The sequence below is a fragment of the Parambassis ranga genome, chromosome 5 (genome assembly GCF_900634625.1).
Source record: "Parambassis ranga chromosome 5, fParRan2.1, whole genome shotgun sequence".
Taxonomy (NCBI): domain Eukaryota; kingdom Metazoa; phylum Chordata; class Actinopteri; family Ambassidae; genus Parambassis; species Parambassis ranga.
The window spans coordinates 17078056-17096766 of record NC_041026.1 but is presented as its reverse complement, the minus strand read 5'-3'; the positions used below and the strand labels follow the sequence as shown (position 1 = coordinate 17096766).

General features: G+C 41.0%; 3 protein-coding genes across 5 annotated transcripts; 1 reads left to right on the top strand and 2 right to left on the bottom strand.

The window, feature by feature from the left end:
• Nucleotides 1-123: 123 nt before the first annotated feature.
• On the bottom strand, nt 124-2392 carry emp3a (epithelial membrane protein 3a (MAM blood group)). The gene is made up of 5 exons (XM_028407040.1): nt 2257-2392; nt 1394-1520; nt 1166-1268; nt 948-1088; nt 124-585 (listed from the first exon to the last, which is right to left on the bottom strand). Exons 2-5 carry the CDS (start codon nt 1469-1471, stop codon nt 410-412), a joined length of 498 nt encoding a protein of 165 aa, XP_028262841.1. The 5' UTR covers nt 1472-1520; nt 2257-2392; the 3' UTR covers nt 124-409.
• A 2190-nt stretch (nt 2393-4582) lies between these two features.
• LOC114435511 (coiled-coil domain-containing protein 30) lies at nt 4583-12653 on the top strand. 2 transcript variants are annotated; one of them, XM_028405209.1, is made up of 19 exons: nt 4583-4749; nt 5175-5348; nt 5438-5558; nt 5739-5950; nt 6241-6336; nt 6760-6925; nt 7130-7201; nt 7332-7447; nt 7935-8030; nt 8356-8466; nt 8949-9047; nt 9896-9984; nt 10068-10179; nt 10328-10431; nt 10549-10690; nt 11248-11384; nt 11509-11626; nt 11791-11852; nt 11948-12653. In XM_028405209.1, the coding sequence occupies exons 1-19, from the start codon at nt 4735-4737 to the stop codon at nt 12111-12113; spliced, it is 2208 nt and encodes a 735-aa protein (XP_028261010.1). In that variant the 5' UTR covers nt 4583-4734; the 3' UTR covers nt 12114-12653. The 2 variants fall into 2 exon arrangements, with proteins under 2 accessions (XP_028261010.1, XP_028261011.1); XM_028405210.1 differs by lacking the exon at nt 7130-7201.
• A 211-nt stretch (nt 12654-12864) lies between these two features.
• LOC114435514 (alpha-1,3-galactosyltransferase 2-like) lies at nt 12865-18006 on the bottom strand. 2 transcript variants are annotated; one of them, XM_028405216.1, is made up of 6 exons: nt 17903-18006; nt 16523-16580; nt 16334-16423; nt 16066-16161; nt 14489-14626; nt 12865-14393 (listed from the first exon to the last, which is right to left on the bottom strand). In XM_028405216.1, exons 2-6 carry the CDS (start codon nt 16525-16527, stop codon nt 13709-13711), a joined length of 1014 nt encoding a protein of 337 aa, XP_028261017.1. In that variant the 5' UTR covers nt 16528-16580; nt 17903-18006; the 3' UTR covers nt 12865-13708. The 2 variants fall into 2 exon arrangements, with proteins under 2 accessions (XP_028261017.1, XP_028261016.1); XM_028405215.1 differs by lacking the exon at nt 17903-18006 and adding an exon at nt 17495-17676.
• Between the last annotated feature and the right edge of the window lie 705 nt (nt 18007-18711).

Genomic DNA, 18711 nt, shown 5'->3' with positions numbered 1-18711 from the left:
TCTTTCACAACCACAGTTGCACCTGCACTTCATGAAAAACCAAAAGCAGGGTTGACACACTTTAAAACACAGGAACGCTGTTTAGTACAGCTGACACATGTCAGGACACTGCCGACAAAAACATGACTGCATTTCTTTTTAATAACCAAACAGATACAAAACATTACATTAAAACTATATTAAACACACAAAGCATAAATCCTTCATGTAATGTATTGATATAAGCATGACTGAGAAGTTGTAACATCCTGACCTTGTGTGACAGACATTCCACCACGATGACGAGTCCCACATACCATGCAGATACAAAAGCTGGGTGGATACTGAGCCAGAAAAATAAAATAAAACTGTATCCTCTAAAGGGAGAGTTTGACTCTTACTCTTCACTACTGGCTCTGTGTTTGTTAGCTCACTGCTTCTTGCGCAGGTGGACGTACAGGACGCTGCTCACAAGGAGGAGAGGGACGCACAGCCACGCCAGGATGAAACAGTAGCCAAAGCGTCCTTTGCTCAGATCTCTGGTGTCATTTAAGATCTCCTTTCTGTGGAAGGTAAAGATGAGGCACGCAGCGAAGTCTGTAAAACCTGCAGGAAAATGAGGATTCATATTTATAATATAATATTTATATAATATAATATAGTCCAAACCACTGTTCTGTGCCAGTGTTGCTGGATAGTTGATGATTTTTTTGCTAAAAACTTTGACCAAAAGTGAGGATGTTTTGATTTCGTCTAGCTGCCACAAATGTACCGTGTGTCTTCTTACGCCATTGGAGCAAGCAATTAGAGCTGCTAAGTATCTGGTGTCTGTGGTGGTAATAGTATACTGCTCATCATCAATGAACCTTAGGGAAACTGATCATAATGTTCAGGATGGATCACTAAGTATTTGAAAGCAAAAGTGTGACAGTGTTACAAAGTGTTGGGGAAAAAACGTTCAACAACACCTGCAAAAGCCTGACAGAGGCCTGTAAAGTAGAAAAGTCCTCCTCGGGACATGGTGAACAGCTGACCCAGAAAAACCAGGAAAGAGATGGAGGAGAAGACCACGGCGAGGACCATGAGGGCCTGGACAGACTGCAGCCAGTCTGGAAGAACAGACTGTTAGGTCGCAGAGAAGTGCAAAAATACACGCAAGCCTGTGACAAATACTGTGATGAGTTACCACTTTCGTTGGTGGCAGCACACAACCAGGTTTTTGTGGCATTATCATAGAAGCAGTTAGTCCAGAGGTCGGAGATCTCAGAATCTGCCCATATCCACCAGGACTGCAGGAAGGAAGGAAGGAGGACGCACAGAGAGACAAAACCACGGTGAGTGAGTTGATGTGCAGCATTTTCTCTATTTTGTGTGTTTGATTCTGTTTAACACCTACTACAGCAGTTTATCTCACCTTCTCTAGGGTTGCAATGAGGAGCATGGCCAAGGTGACTAAATGCAGCACGATGAGGAAAACGAGCAGGAAGACCATGGCTGCCTGAGAGTCGAAGAAGAGCCTGGTAGTCTATGCACAAATAATTCTGTGACATTAAAAAAAATTAAATCAATCAATAATTTGACTAAAATGTTGTTCACCACAGCACAACAGTGGACTCTCTCTCTGCCTGGCTCTTTGCATCTCTGCATCTGCACTGACAATCTCTGCCCATTTATCACGGCGCAAGCATGCCGGACAGAAAAAAGGGTGGGGCTCAGGGGGCCAATGTATCTTCAGAGGCTGTCCAGTCTCTAAGGAATACATTCAAACATCAGCACCCAGCAACCTCTAAACAAACACGTAGTTGTGTCCTTTTTTATGAGTCATATATCCACTGTGAGGACACAACCATAAAAAAGGGGAAGTCATGATATATTAGGTAACATTTGGTTTAGTTTCAGTTCACTACAAGTTGCTGAAAATTACTTTAAGTTATTTTTAATGTGGTATGTTTAAAGTAAAAACGAGAAGACACTGTCGAAACCAAATGCTGGATTTAAACAGTTAGCTTTCATATAATACATGGTGGAGTTACACTGTCTGCACATTTTCCTATACAGCTCTGCCCATAGAGGGAAAATACATTTTCTATTCAAACAGACATCTGTGATTACATACTACTTTTAAGGATATCTGCCACAGGTGGAGCTAATGACCACACAAAACATGAGCTTATCACAGCGGAAGATGATCAGCATTCAATCAACATGTTAGTTTCATCAAAGCTTCATGTGAATAAAAAAACACATCTGTAATTATAATATAATACAGATTCTTACCAGATAGTTCCAAAGACTTGGAGGCTAAAATCTTCAGATTCTTTTTAGTTGCAGCTGTCTGATTTTTCCTTTTCCTCTTCTTTCCTTGCAGGCGTCTTAGCTCCAAAACTTGGTGAGAAGGGTACAGAGGAGGAGGAAGAGGAGGAGGAGGAATGTGGAGTTAGATCTAGAAGGAGTTCTTTAACACCCATTTCCTCCAAGCCTTCCCTGCCCGGCCCTCCCCCTCAAATCTGTGGTCAGAACCAGCTCAACTCTGAAAAATAACATTCCTGTAGACCCACATAAACACAGAACATGCTCCCTAAAGCTGTGCTGCACACATGCAGTCTGTTCTGAAATGATACGATAAGCTGTTGTCCATTAGAAAATAATCACACGACTAAAACATGTTAATCATAACGCTGTGGGCTGGCGGTAGACTTTCATGCCAGTGATGCACATGCAGCTGTGCAGCTTGGCATAAAAGTGGCTGCACTACTTCCTATGTGAGGGGATTGAAAGGCAGGAAATAAGGGCTGATTACTGCCCAGTTTTGACGGTAAATCTCAGACCACCCAAGACACAACACACTCTCCAGAGACAATATAGTTTTAGCTATCAGGCACCGCTACTATGGAACCAGTTACCAATCTGGGTCCAAGAGGCAGACACTGCCTCCACCTTTAAGACTAGACTTAAAACTTTTCTGTTTAGTAAGGCGTATAGTTAGCCTTAAACATAGTGTGTAGGGCTGGTAGGTATAGTTACAGTCGCCTCAGCCACAGGTATAACAGGTGTCACAGGGCCGATAAAATCTTAACTTTTAGCACAGCTATTCTGCTCTAGGCCTACGTTGTCAGGGGGCACAAACATGATCCACTGAGCAGTTTCCCCCTCACCCTCTGACCTTTCCTCTACTCTCCTTAGTCTGGCTCATACTGGTAATATCATCTCATAATCTGTGTTTACTGTCTTCCTCGTAGTTTTGTGCCTCACTCTCTCTCTCTCTCGCTCTCTTTGCAGGTCTCCAGACCTGCATGCTGACCTGCAGTCCGGCCCCTGAACTCTCCTGTGCTCATTGACTTCATTAGCCCCTGCTACTCATCTTTGCTTTGATTACTATCAATTTACTATTACTACTTATGGACTGACGATATATATAGTTATCCATTATAATATAATCACTGTTTCATCTTGCTTGTCATGTTTGCTCTCTGTAATGTATCATGTTTGCTGCATGTTTGTTCCTCTCTCTCTCCTTCATCCTCTCTGTCCTGTCTCCCTCTTCTTCTCCTCCTCCACCCGGCCGACTGGTAGCAGGAAGGTTCTTCCTTAAGAGAGTGTCCTGCTCAAGGTTTCTTCCTCTTAAAGGGAGTTTTTCCTTGCCACAGTGCTCTTAAGGGGGTTCAGGCTCTGGGTCTCACGCTCTGGGTTTCTGTGAAGACCATTTCTGATTGTAAAATGCACTATAAAAATAAAACTGAATTGAATTGAATATTCATTTGTACATGAATCCTGCTCTGGTGGTTTTTAGTATGACTCTATTATATATAAGCTATGTCTGATCCATGTAAAACCTTCTCTATAACTCTCAAACAGATGTAGTGGTGTCCAAAAAGATGCATACTTACCACTTATCACAGGACTTGAGTAAACCACTGACCCTTTGATTATATAAAACAATAAAATAATTGCTTAATTTACAACTTAAAGTATGTACATGAAGTAGATTTTGGTTTGTACTGATGTTGAGCAGTGACCATAAAATATTCCTGCTATTAAAGATCCCACATGATGCCTTTTGGGAGCCTTGGACAAACTTGAATCACATAGTGTGCAGTTCTTTTTTCTTTCTTTATCTAATTAATTATGACTAAAAAGCTGTCCATAGTGCAAACAAAACAAAGCAATGCTTTAAAAAATATGAATTAACTGCACAATTAATATATGTTAAGGTTCCTCCTGGACATACTGAAGTCCTTCAGTCACTCAGGTAAACTTACTTTGGATTCAAACACATGTAAGTGGGATGAAAGGATAGATGAATATGCAAACAGGTCTTTAGGAAAAGCCATGTTATTTTTTTGCGAGGCAGTTTGCGCCAAACAGAACACTAAAAATGGCAGGAAAAGGCTTGACAAAATTTTTGTAAGAAAAGTCAGGAGTAAAAGTTGGGAATTCAGGAACTCAGTGAAAGGTATATTGAATGTGGGTGTCAGGGATTTTCTGTAGAATGTATGGTCGATTGTAATTATTCTAGCCACACTCCAGACCGGAAGGTGGCGGTAATGCACCATTATGATGGATGCCAAGAGTCGTAAAACAGCAACAACAAGAAGAAGTGAAACGGCCAAAACAACAGCTGAGTGGTTTACTAACTTCTGCGAGAAGTTACGTTCAGGCTCGGAGTCTGGGTCGGATTTTTTTTTTATCAACAAAATGAAAGCTAAATTGCGAGTGTAAGACACGACCGAAAGTTGTTTCCTTGCTGCGGGACAAATGGAACAAGCAGAGGTACCGAACTTTTAACTGTCCTAAAGTTACTAGCTAGCCAAAAAAAAAAATCAGCCAAAACCTGTGACTTAAAATGCAACAATATCATCACCTTCAAACATCCCGTTAAATGCAGTATTCGTCATTTAACACGTTAACGTCCATCCAGTTTTCGTATCCAAACGTTTTGGCACTGTCAGCTGTCACCACAGAAAAACACAACTGTTCAACAAATGTGTCCAAATGTTTTTTTTTCTTTGTCAAAGTCAAGAAAAGGCATCTCACTCGATTGTTGATCGGCATGCAGTGTTGATATGCTGCAATGCTCAGACTCAGAAGTGCTCAGCTTTTTAAATGGAACACATGTAACCTTTACAATATAAATAACATGGAACAGTGAAAGGTTTTATGTGTTCAAAGTTTATTATATTGTGTGCGCCCACCAGGAGCTGGAGCAGATTGCCACATGGTTCAGGCAGGAGGGACTGGCCCCTGACTCCACTAAGGAGGCTCAGCTGTGCTTGCTATGGCGTGCCCTCCAGCACACAAGAAGCCGTCTAAGCAATGTGACGAGGGACCTGGAAATCCACCGCTCAAAACACTTGGCAGAGATGGCCGAGGTATGTTACTACAGCTGAATTACTAAAGATTTTTGGAGGTTTAGAAGGTCTTTGTTTGTTAGCAATAGGGATTTCTTTATGTCTCTGAGGTACGCAAGTCGCTGGAGCAGATTCGGATCTTTACAGAACACAAAGATGTTTTGGCTCAGGAGATTCAGAATGAGAACGATCAGCTTCAGGTGCAGCTGCACCGCCTAGTGTCCCTCCAAGGTTAGTCGTTTTTCTTCCTTGATATGCCACTTACAGGTTTTAATATTTATTCATTTTACAGGAAACATGCTCCCCCTTTCATCAGAACCTATTTAGATGTTATACTACTATCATTAAACTTTATACACCCAAAATACACTCTCCTATTAACTTGGCTTTTTCCCTTCCTTATCATGACAGATGCCCAGATAAGTGAGGTGGCTAAAATGCTGTACCAGCAGGGCCTCACAGAGTTGATCCACAGCAGCCCCAGTGAGCAGGTGGCTTACCTCCTGGTGGAGAGGGCTTCCCTACTTGAGACGAGTGTTGATCCTGACAACCTGACGGCAGACGGAAACACAGCCAGCCTGCTGGGGGCAGAAGCACAAAGGATGAACACCAACACACACCAGGTCAGAGAGACAGTTTGCTGTGATAGTGAGAGACAAGAATCACATTTTCCTTTGCCAGTGTATGAAGAGTGAGGTCATTTTGCGAAGGATGAACCACAGTATGTCGCTACATCGATAATTTTGTGTCAAAAGATTTACTTGCATGCTCCAGTATGTTTAAAGTGTCAATCTCTGCGAGATCTCTGTTTTGTTCCCTTACATGGCACATATTGTATTAGTAGTTTTAAACTCGTATGATTCATCAGTTTATTTAATGGTATCTCACTTTGTCATCCAATGTTATTTCACAGTGTACCCACAAGGGGGCGGCATGTCATGGGCAGAGCGCTTGGAAAAAACTATTTGGACTCCACAAGGCTTTACAGAGCAAACATACGTTTATTCCTGTATGTATGCAATATCCGTGCATCCCAGTCAGTACTAACAAACACTAAAACTGCACTCAGGTCAGTCAGAACTGATCTTGACACGACTAGTTTTTGTTTAATATATAAATTTGAGAATCTTTTTGCATGTTACCTGTACAAAACGTTTGTTCAGTAGCACCCCATTAACTTCAACCTGTTTTTCTGTTGCAGTGTTATTAAGCTCTGTTACCAGCACATGCTAGGTAACCTTGCATGGCAGAAGAAATTCAAGACACTACACCACTGATGCATCTTGAACCAGTGCACTTCTCAAGGTGTTCTGTCTGTTCTCGCATGTATCTGGACATTGTAGCTCAGTTTCCTGTCCCTGTTCAGTTCCTTTCAGAGCATGTCGATCATTTAAGCACTGGTCTTTTACTCAGCTGTTGTGTATCTTTGAAGGCTGAGGCCAGACATTCGGCTTGCCGGTCAGGTAGTTTGGAGAAGGAGTGTTCCCGTCTGGAGCGGGACCTGGAGGAGGGCTCCCGACGGCTGGCCATGGCCCACAATGAGATCCGGCGCTTGACTGATGAGCTGGAGTCTGCTCATCTGACCCAGAGAGCTTATGGTGAGAAAAATCAGTCAGCCATTACCAAAGAGCATGCCATTCTTAGAGTGATTTTTCCTGGTCATTACATAATAGCTCATCAATCTCTGTTATCTCTGTTCCTTTTCCTGACTTCTAGAAAAGTAAATCACATCCTAATGTTTGCACTTGTCTAATATGTATGTACGGTAAAAGCAAGATTATTCTAGCATGTGTAATTTGCAGAGCCTGAGCTGCAGTCAGCACAGCAGGAGGTGGAGCAGCTCAGACAGGAAGTAGAAAAACTGAAGAAATATGGTGAGAGCTTTTATCGGGTGTATTCAAAGCTATTTTCAATGAACAGCCTGAAATCGATGGAAGTGTAAAGGAAAGAGAAGTCTGTGTGTGGTGAGTGTGGTGAGGAAATGATCTGACTTTATTTCAAAAGAAATGGTGGAACTACGAAAGGCCAAAGAACTGAATGATCGTTTGGACTTGGAGATCAGAGCCTTGAGGAACAGGGTTCGCTGCCTGGATGCTGAGAAAAGCTCTCTGCAGCAATCAGTAAGACTCCTTTCTTACATTTAAGTATGTGTCCATGTCAGCTGAAAGCTTGTGCAGGTCCTCAGAAGTCTTCTGATGTCTGGACTTCCTGCTTGGTGTATGTTGTGTATGTACTGTTCAGACTAAAGGAGGCTCATTCATACTTTAACAGACATACTGACACTTCCAGAGATGCGGTCTGATTTTAAAAAAAGGACAATGCCACACATTTCTGTCTGCATATTTACAGTCAAAAACACTAGTAACACTAGTCACATTTTTGGGAGATGGCATTAGATGTGTGTGATGAAATTTACACTTAGGCCTACAGTAGCACAGGGATTTTTGCATGTCTCGGGCGTAAGTCTCAGTCTTTCGTATCATTAAAATGTTCATGAGTCTAATCCTGGCAGTGTTAAAGTAATTGATAAAAACTTTACATAACATATATAGTTAGTCTTCAAAGTTATTGGAGACTACTGATGTACAGTGTGTGTGTTTGTCTTAGGTGGTGTCTCTGCAGGAGGAGGTGGAGGAGCTGGATTCAGCCCTGCAAGAGCAGCAGCAACAGGTTCAGGCCAAACAGACCAGGGAGGGGGCTCAGGTAAGAGTCTTTGTTTTGTATTCAGGAGCTGAAACTTTCAAGTTGTTGAAAAGTGGAGTATCAAGACCAAAAAGCCTTCCGACAAATGATGCACTGAACAAATAATATTAATAATGTAGGTTTTTTGTTTTATTTTGCAGAGGTCTAAAGTGTGAAGACAGTGATGCCTTCAGTCACTTCTTGATTTTACTTGAACTTTCTAAAAAATAGCTTCCTCATATATGTATTTTTGAAGAAATGTCTAATCTAGCAATAATCTAGAGCAGCTACAGAAACAGTCTGGGACTCTTTGGATCATATGGGGGTTTTTATGCGTTTTTCTCAGGGTGGATCTCTGCAGGAGAAGGTGGAGCAGCTGGAGTCAGCCCTGAAGGAGCAGCAGCAGCACCTCCTCTCTGTGCAGCTTCAGGCAAACGAGGCCAATGACTTTGCCAAAGTAACCCACACTTGAATATAGAGTCAAATAGCTTATGCAAGTAGGGTGGTCAAGTGACGGCCATGTTTTGCATGAAACGTGCAGCAGTGATGCCAGTTTAAAAGAACTTCTTAGGGGATTAATTATAAGTTTTGTGTAAGTTTCATATGCCCTATGTATGTGTCTGCAAGTTTCAAGTCAAAATAACTATCATCGATGCCTTTATACGCTTGGTTAAAGCTCTTTTGTGAAGATAACCCTGTGTAATCTCTGTTCTGTTGGTGAACAGCAGCACATTCACTTGACTTGACGACAAAATACAGTTTGTTGCTTCTGACTTTGAGAAAATTTCATTTCATTTAATGTGGACAAAAAGAGAAGGACTCAGTACACCTGGTGTGTATCGACTCCTTCTCTTCTATGTCACTATTAGACCTTTTATATAAAAAGACACACCTTTTGTGGCTGGTGACGTCTCAACTTGTTTTGTCATTTTGTTTCAGGCTCAAACTGCAGAGTTGGTGCAGAGTCAGCAGACCTCCAGAAACCTGCAGGAGAACCTTGATGCACAGACAAGATGCCTTTTAGAAAAAGAGGACATTGTAAGTGATACACAAACAAACACAATACAAACATACACATACATACACAATACAATGTATAGACAACATACACAATACAAACACAGCATGCAGAAGTCTATACTGGAGCTCAGCTTTGTTTCAAATCCATTTAAAACTGCTTTGAGACAAGACACTTTTTGTTTTGATGTTTTTGAGACGAGGTTCAGTCATTTCTAGAACTCCCACTCAACAGAAGCCAGGCAGTGTGAGATTAAATTACACAAACTAGATTATATTTGGTGACTCACACTGGGTGAAGGACATTTTTTCAGTATCCACCAGTGAGGTTGTCTATTCTGCAGTCAAATTATGATACCATGTATTTACAACAACTGGAAGTCCAGTTCCCCATATTGTTATGGAATGTTAAGCTATAAAAAGCATCGTGTTGGTGGGCCCTGTGCTTGGAAATGACTATAGGTGCAGGATGACACAAAGGGTGTTTGGATGGATGGGTGAATGACTGAACTGGACAAAGGAAATACATAATTATATACTGCGATGCATTCCACACCAGCTTAAAAGAACAAAGGGAAACGATCATCTTACATGTTTGAGCATCCACCAAAGGCCGAGGGAAACGCTGCTCTATCACCCTTAACTAAAGAAATAAATTCATATGCAACCACATGTTATGTAACGGTATTGAATTGTGTAAAAATAAACTCAAATATAAGCAGCAGTATGAAAGCAAAGATAACATGACACAACTTACTAATGCTCACATGAAGAGCCTTTTAGAGAAGGAGTCAGAAGCAAGTCTGTATATTAACAGAATATCAAAGACAAATGCACATTATGCTAAAAATGTCTTTTCTGTATTTCAGATTGAGTCTCTTCAGCAGCAGCTGGAGCATTCTCAGGATAACAATAGAACTGAAATCTGCACCAAGGAAAACAACCTTCAGGATGACACGTAGGATATTTTACACCTAAGCTTTCTGTGCACACCGCTCGGGAAGATTGTGTACTGAACGTTAAATGTCTTTGTTTTAAAAGGCTGTGGAAACAAACCAAAGCAGATTTACAGCTCTGTGAAGTCACTCAGTCTCAGCTTGAAGACTCCTCCATCACTGAGGACAAAGAGCTGCAGACACAGCTGACACATAAGGTCATTTCTTGTACACCCCACAGTATTTAGAGACAGTTTTATGTGGGGAAAATGTTTGTAAATGAATTTGAATGTGTCAGATTGGGTTGCATCATACTTAACACTGACACGTTTTTGTTCATTTTGCCGTTTTCATTTTGAACAGCAGGAGTGTCCTAATGGTCCAGAAGAGATGACCACCACCCAGGATGAATGTGAGGTACTTAAGATGGAGATCTGTGAAACCCTTAAATGTCTCGACAAAGAGCGAAGGTAGCAGACGCGTTAATACAGTACAGACAGTAATTTTAATTATTTCTAATAAAATGTGTTAATAATATAAAGTGTGTAGAACAACAGTGACATCAGCTGCTTATTTGCTGCTTACAGTAAATACCATGTGATGAAGGAAAAACAGAAGGCAAAACTATGTCGAGCCAAACAGAAACTTGACGATGAAACCACGTGGCGTGATGAGAAGATACAAAATCTGGAGAGAGAATTGTCTTTGTCTTCACATTCATTAGCGAAGGTAAACCCACAGCTTTGTCCTGTGCACCCTTACAGTTTTGAGGCAGTTTGTCCTAAAATGATCTCAGACCTTGCTCGTGCCCAAAATACCTCATAATGTGAGGAGTTTACAGATCCAGTCTAAAACTTTTACAGACTATTTAGGGCTGTCGCAGGTAATATCAAACATGTTGATGTGGACCTGAATTCCTCCTCAGGGATCAATAAAGTATGTATCAATCTACCTGGATCATTGCAACAATGTCTACATTAATACTTCCACAATAAGAGCCAGCAGCAGTGTTGCCAGAGGCTAACGGTGGCTTGCATACTGCTTTTATTTCACCAGCCCCCCCCGCCGACATTACAGAGTTGTTTCTCATTTGTGAAACATAGCTGGTGTTTTGTTGTGGCACAACAACAGTGCCCTATTGTGTGTGATGTGCCACTATGTTCATATCTAGTTTTGCATGCACATGACAGATAAAGGTGCGATGTGACTGCATTTTTAAATAAATTAGTCCTACACTCTGAGCCTTTATATATAGTGACTGTTTTTTTTCTTTTTGTATGCACCAGAAGAAGGAACTTATTATGAGCATAGGTGTGGAAAATGAAAAGCTTCTCTTTGAAAAGAGGAAGCTTCTACAACAGTTAAGTGAGACAGACAGCAACAAGAAAGACAGTCATCTGACAGCTTCTTTGTCCCAATGCAGGTACTGAAAACGCACACACACACACACAGACACACAAACATCCATTGTGCGAAGTGCTGAGTCAGCACAAACAAAAAGTAGTTCCTCTGACTGTGTTCTCATGTAGTGTTTGTTTTGATTTAAGGGTGGATTTCTTGGAAATGGAAAACAAGAAACTAGGAAACAAAATATTCCACATGTCCAATCAGCTGGCAGTCCTGCAACGCAGACTGCAGAACATGCAGTCACTTCACTTTGCTCAGGTACTGGTCCCATTAACAAATCTGCTTATCTTTGTGTATACAATGTGAGTCATGCTGGGACCACCACACACAATAGCAAAACTAATATTATTTTTAAAAAGTATACATTACAAATGTAACATTTAAACTTGAACTTTTTTTTTTTTTTTTTTAAATTGGATTAGAAACTGAACAAAATGGTAAATCACCAGCAGATTTCCACATCTCTCCCTCTGCAGATGTCAAGGTAGGTGTGTGTGTTTGTGTGTCAGAATTTGATCAAAATGCATTTGTCTGCAAAAATAAAACACTATAGAATGTTTGCGCACTTTGTGTCCTTAGTGTCCCGTCAGAAATTCAGGGATTACTGGACAGCACACAGAGCGGTGCCACCAAGCAGACAGATGCGTCCTCTTTCCATCACTGTTACACCTCTGGGTCTCTGAGTCGATCAGCAGAGATGGGCTACCTGAACCTGACCTCCACACAGAGCCAAGCAAACCACTAAGCTCCATCAGCTCACAAGTCTTGAGTGTTCACCTAGACGTACAGCACATCAACTATTTAGTAAGTTTGTAAAACAGATTAGTATTATTTGTAAATAATTGAGCAAACAAATGTATGTAATACTATGTATTAGCTACATGCTCTCATTTTGTGTATGATAGTTAAAGTGGGCTTGTGTTTATGTATTCAATGTTGTCATGTTTGTAAAATATGTGTGGAAACTCTGAGTGTATATATATATATATATATATATATATATATAGCTTCCTTACCAGTATTAAATCATAATTGCCAATATCATTAGGTCTATAGCAGGGCCGGAGCACCAGTGTAAAGCACTTGTTGTACTGCAAGTCTATTACTATTCTTCTGCTGAAAGAAATGCTAATATGAAGACCTAATGTATTCAAACACAAGCCAAATGTCTCTTTTTAGTATTTCAGTGCCTTCACAAGTGAAAATACCCGATTCCCAAAAAAAATATATAATAATATTTTATTTTTTTTGCATTAGCCCCTATGTCATGTTCCCAAGGGAAGACCCACCTCTATAAATTGGATTTGATTTTTGTTTTGTATGTATTAATGTATTCATTTGCAATAAAAAAAAAAAAACATTTCAGTAGCATCCCTGTCATGGGACCAAGGAACTCTGAAACGAATGTAATGTAATCCTACAAGAGACAAGTAAGTCAGACGTCTTTAAATTGGATTTGAATAGTTTTTTTATTTTATATTAATATTTTAACTTTTTGTGGGAAAATAATTTTTGTTTATACAAAACCTGAGACAAAGTCTTCTCAAGTGCTTATCAGAACAAACCAACATACATACTGTAAATAATCGAAATAAACTCTGAATCAAGTAAAAGGGAACGTATTGGAACAATGCAAGCAGCAACTTAAAAGTTACGTTGAAATTAAACTTTGTTCCAGCAGCAGGTTTTTCAGTGCAACGTGAAGTTTATAGAATATCAGTCAGGCCCTGAAAACTAACACAGCTGTGATTAAAAACCTTCAGCTACACAAATTTTAACACATTTAACCTGGAGAGTTCACAACATAGTCATCTGAAAATTTTAACCACGTGAAGTCCACTGGAACTGGTGTGGTGCTGCCACTGTCAACCAGCTGCCATTGATTTAAAACTCAAGTGTACTGTGAAATGCAAAGAGACGCACCTATCTGTGATACATTCTGCACTGGAGCTTTTAGTCTTATCAATACTGCGGAGGGGATCAAAAAGCCCACAGTAGTCACTGAACATGACACACATACAGAGTAAAACACATGAAAAATACTTGAACCTTAAAATACGTCACAACTATGATGTATCATAATAAATAAAATGTTTATCTCAGGAGCAATGAAACTTTCTGATCTCATTACATAAAGTGATGGTGAAGCATGGGTGTTTTACCTGATTCCCGGAAGCCTGTCTGAGAAGTCAGACGGTGTGAGTCCACACTGTGTTAATCAGTTCCAGCTACAGAAAAGACCTACAAATCAAAAGACAAAAAAAGCACAAGCACCAAGGACAGATGTCATGCCACTATTTTACCATTGTGATTTGATTGTGCACATTTATCCCCAACACACTATGGACTCCGCAGTGTGTCATAATGTTTTGTTGCCCACAGCAGTCGTACAACTCTGATTTCACTCCTGTAGCCGATGGCGGTGTCCCAGCAGTACTCTGGAGAAAGTATCCTGCTTGGTTTATGAAGCCAAAAGTACTTGTTTAGATGGCTCTCATCGTGCCACAAAGCCTCTACATTGTTTTGTTTATCCTCCATGATGCCCTGGTAGCAGGCCTCAGTCAAGGCTTTCACATTTTTCCACAAGCCTCCAAAGATGGCGGCATGGTAGTAGAAATCCCCAGTCTCCATGTAGGCCTTAGACTTCGGATTGCGGTCGTAGGTGAATATGTTCTTTGGAAGGTTGTAGTAGTAGGCGTGCAGTAGAGCCACAGAATCTCCCAGAGCCTCCGAGCCAAATCTGCCAGTGAAGACCTGGTCCACGTCGAAGCAGAAGACATGCGTGCAGTGGTGGCGAATATCCGACTCTATTGTATCTGCTATGGTCTTCATTCGCATCATAGAGATGTCCTGCCACCTCGAGTATCTTTCCACTGCGATCACTTTCAGGCTGCGTTGAGGAGCAAGCTTAATGGTCGGCACCTTCTCTGGCACGTCTGTGAATATGTAGTACGTCACAGGAAACCCCTGCATGAAGTGATGCTCAGATGAGTTCAGGAAGGCCTTCAGGTACGCATCCAGATACCTTTGGTTAGAGAGCAGACTTAATCAATTATTTCCCATCTTCACAAAGATCAGGACGCATTTTAGGAATGGCACAGAATTAATGTGAAAACAAACCTGCCCACTGCAAACACAGTTATGGCAACAGAGGTTCCTCTTTTTTTGTGCACCTCATCGTAGAGGTTCGGGTCAAACATCCCCTCCCAGATGACAGGAGCTTTCCAAGAAGTGCACGTTAGCACATCCCGTCTAGACCTGAAACACAGGACACCCTTTTAAAGTTTAATCACACGAATTCTGTAGGTGCTTGTTGCCGTATCTTTGGAGGATTCTTAATTAAAGTACCTTTAAATATTGATTTGATGTTTAAAGACAGCCATGTCGTAATTACTGTTGTTCTGTGAAACAACTTTTCTCTCTATGTGAGACAGTTGAGACCACAGGAAGCCTGCAGAACCCACAATGCATACTATGTCAGCTGAATGATTGCTGCGCAAATGACTACATCTTTGCATTTAGGGAACAAAGAAGTTTCATTTTATCTTATCAGTAAACCTACCAAGCTGTGATTAAGCTCTTAGGATCTCTAAGTCCACGGTTAAATAATGTGTTTGCCCTCGGCAGCAAACAGGGCAACCTATTAAAGGAGCTGTATAAATATTGATTCACGCATCTATCTTTCTTCTTCTTTTTTCAAATATGAATGAAATTAAAATATGACTGAAAGAATAATCATCACAGCTGTTGTACCTCCAACTAAGAACACACACTTGCACACAGCCAGGTGGGAAATGGAACCACCAGCCACGAGGTCAGTGAAGAGCTGCTCTACTGCCTGATTTAGTTACATTTGTGAGAAAACAACAAATGACTTTCACAACTCCAGCACAGGCAGAAACTCCCAGAACCTCATTGTGTAACAATTTTGGTCGAATTTGAGTCTTTTACCACAGTGAGTCATGTTTACCAGGCAGCACAAGGTCTGTTAGGACGTGTTAAAACATGACAATTCTGCATGGCTTTCAGGTTCATCCACATTCCATTACAACAAAACAAGCCACAGAGGGTCCACAAGCTTTCAACTTATTTACACAAATACAGGAAAACCTGACACTGAAATCTTTCATTCAGCAGTGGCAAAATGTTTACTGCACAAATCCCGCTGAGATGTCACATTGGTGGTTTCAGTAAAACGTACTCCCCTCAAGACTCAGCATATAGAAACGTCTGTGTAGTTCCTGTTAGATAAGAACTCTAAAGGGAACGCAGTTCATCTGTTAGTTTAACAAACACATAATGTGGAAGAGTTGCATTGCAACATTATTAAACCAGGAAGCTTCACAGGAATAAAATGTCTCTTTATTTCCAGATGTTAAATCAGTTGATTACAGGCTCAATTTGACTCATACTGACTGCACTGTTAATTATTCTCAAGTTTGTGTGCTTCAAAGAAATGTGGGTCTTTCTGAGTGGGCTCATTTAGAGGCCAGTTCACCTCCAGGAATTTGGACAACTTAGATGCAGAACATCATATAAGCTGAGCTAAGCTCTCACTTTTTAACTACCGGTACATTATCACACTTCAAAACACTTGTCAATGTGAGAAAATGCGACACCGACCACAGTGACAGCGCAACACACACACACACTCACCCACACACACTCACACAGAGCTGATGGTTTTCAAGCCTTACCAAAGGTCAAGGCTGACATCCACAGTGTTGTCCAGGCTCACCATCTGCCCAGGCTGCAGAGGACACGTGCCCATCGGTATCAGTCCTATTAATAATCTAAATATCAAAAAAATATCATATTTTTTAACTCGACAAAGTGATGTTTCCACTGCAGACACAGAGTGCACCCTCTAATGTTATTATAGTGTTTCATTAGCTATGCTTTGTTGCAGGACTGTTGTATTTGGTTGTGTTTACCCAAGTCAAAGACTGGCTTTGGTATTCTCACCTCAGAGATGGAGACGTGAAATAGAGAACACAGAGCAGGATCGGAAAGCACAGAAGACATTTCAAAACGCCCTTCGTCTTCTGAACGTACCTGCAGGGGTAAAGACAAGATAATACGTAAACACACTTCTGCAAAGCCCCGCAGCACCATACTGTAAATATGACTGTAGGTTAATGAATATATAAATACCCCATGGCTGTGAAACAGTCAAGTCGACAACAAGCCCTCGTGTTGTGGGGGATGGAAACTGGAACAGGGAGGAGCAGCGTGTTAAACCTTTACAAAAGAGCTCTGCTTCTCTGGCCTACATCCAAACACATCTTTCAGACTGTTAATAAGTCACACATCAGACTTCCAACCATCTTCTGTGTTTGTGAAACAGCATAAGTTCATGCAACAAGCAACCTGACTCCAGGAAGTTATGTGGAAAACGAGACAGAGCAGTCATCAAACCACCTTCCAAGTAACCTGCTCCTCCCTGAGCTGTGTCCACTGACAATCTGATTCATTCATTTTCATTCATAATGAATCTTTTACAATCAAAACAGTGAAAAAGGGATGCACCCTGAGCAAGGGGGGGGGGGCAGGAGGAGGCAGAGAGGACAGGAGGAAGTGAAGGTGGAGAAGAGATGTAGCGCATGTTGTACGCATAGAAGAAGTCAGAAGACAGAGTACACGACCAGCTTTAATACAGAAACCATGTGCCCAGAAGAACGAGCCGCAACTGAAGCAGAAAACTGACTGAATGTTAAAGCATGAAACCCTTCACACCAGGCTGGTCACTGATCTTAACATGATACTTCCCTGTTCAAAGGTCAAAGAAGATAAGATCAGATAAATCTTAACTGATCCCCGGAAGGGAAATAAGAAGGGAACAAGACAGCACACAAGCAGCTACTACAGCAGCATCAGAACATAAACAGAGAGAACAAATAAGACAGAAGTCAAATAGAAGTCAAATAGGGCATGGAAACAGAAAACCCGTGCAATGTACAATTAATTTAAACGTTTTGATTTATTTTCTTGCTGTAAGGCTACAGGATGTGGGGGCCCCACATCCTTTTTAAACTGAAACCTCTCTGAGCGTAGAATAAACAGATCATATGTTGGTCTGAAGAAACGCAACAAGCAGAAAGATACCGAACAGGTGAACGCACTTACAAAGTGTGCCATTAATTCTTCTACACTTGTGACGCATGTTCGATCACTGTTTTCTTCTCTTTCTTTGTTGTTTTTTCTCTCTTTTTTTAACCTCACAGTGTTTCGGCTCAGCTTTTGTTCCTTGGCCTCACGTTATGAAAATTAAAAAACACCTGTGAGCCTCACAAACTCCGGAAGTTTCAAGGCACCGGAAAATGAATAAATAATAATAACTAAACAAATGCTAAACAGCAAATATTTTAAGTGTTTTCATTTTCATAACACGTTTCCTTTTAAAAAAAAAAACTCTACTGCTGTTGTTTTTAAATTAGAAACGGGTGAATTTGAACACATCATCAGAGCCCAAAAAGTTAAAAAGGCGCAGCCTGAACGCTCCTATCAGGGAGATAAAATATGTAGAAAGCCCACCTGCTGGTCACTGCCACCTTTTAATATCCTCAACGTCTCCAAACTGACTGACTCCTGCAAAAAAAGTTTACTCCACAAACTGTGCAGCCGCCACAGCTCAGAACAGCCCCAGAGGGAGGGGCCTCTGCGGTCCGCAGCCTGTTCCACCCAGCAGGAGAGCGGCTACACTACAGCTTAAATCATACCTGTTTATTATTTTATTGAACATAGATCCAAACTCCACTTTGTTTCCTGGTGATACAAATTAGGCCTAATGCTGTTTACTTTGTACGCTTATGTTTCTAAAATGTTTTTAAAATGTCAGAGTCTCCTTAAATGTGGCTGAGCTTGGGTGAAGAATGGGAACATTTTGTGAGGGGAGAGACACAGAGATCCGTCACCCACAGCTCCGTGGAGGGGGAAGCAGACATGTCGTCCTCCAGCTAGGCCTGGTAAGCTAGCAGCGGTGACGAAGCATTCAGGGCCCTCACAGACATAGCCAAGGTCTTGTAGGTTTTTTCAGTCAGTGAAGACAGGAAGCAGTCAGCCGCTGTCATATGTGGTTGGCCCTAGACAGCTCACACATACAGAATGGAGTTTATACAGGGTGACACTAAGAAGAAAACTGTTATTATATAACTGTTTATTATAAAAATGAGTTGACAGGTATATATAGTTTATTTACAGTATGTAGCATGCTAAAACATAATGTAAACAACACAATGAACTGTAGCATTGTAACAACGTTAAGGCTTGATGCATGTTAAATGGCAAAATATTCATTTAATGAAAAAAATCAATGATGCTTACTTCAGTTCAAAATGGACAAC

Coding starts and splice junctions, on each gene's coding strand:
- emp3a (XM_028407040.1), bottom strand. CDS start 1,471: ATGGTCTTCCTGCTCGTTTTCCTCATCGTGCTGCATTTAGTCACCTTG. Junction 1,269..1,393: donor TCATTGCAACCCTAGAGAAG/GTGAGATAAACT, acceptor TCCTTCCTGCAG/TCCTGGTGGATATGGGCAGA. Junction 586..947: donor CCTCTGTCAGGCTTTTGCAG/GTGTTGTTGAAC, acceptor ATTTTCCTGCAG/GTTTTACAGACTTCGCTGCG.
- LOC114435511 (XM_028405209.1), top strand. Junction 5,559..5,738: donor CCGCCTAGTGTCCCTCCAAG/GTTAGTCGTTTT, acceptor TTATCATGACAG/ATGCCCAGATAAGTGAGGTG. Junction 7,448..7,934: donor AAAGCTCTCTGCAGCAATCA/GTAAGACTCCTT, acceptor TGTTTGTCTTAG/GTGGTGTCTCTGCAGGAGGA.
- LOC114435514 (XM_028405215.1), bottom strand. CDS start 17,531: ATGCGTCACAAGTGTAGAAGAATTAATGGCACACTTT. Junction 14,627..16,065: donor GATGTCAGCCTTGACCTTTG/GTAAGGCTTGAA, acceptor CCTGTGTTTCAG/GTCTAGACGGGATGTGCTAA. Junction 14,394..14,488: donor ACTGTGTTTGCAGTGGGCAG/GTTTGTTTTCAC, acceptor CTCTAACCAAAG/GTATCTGGATGCGTACCTGA.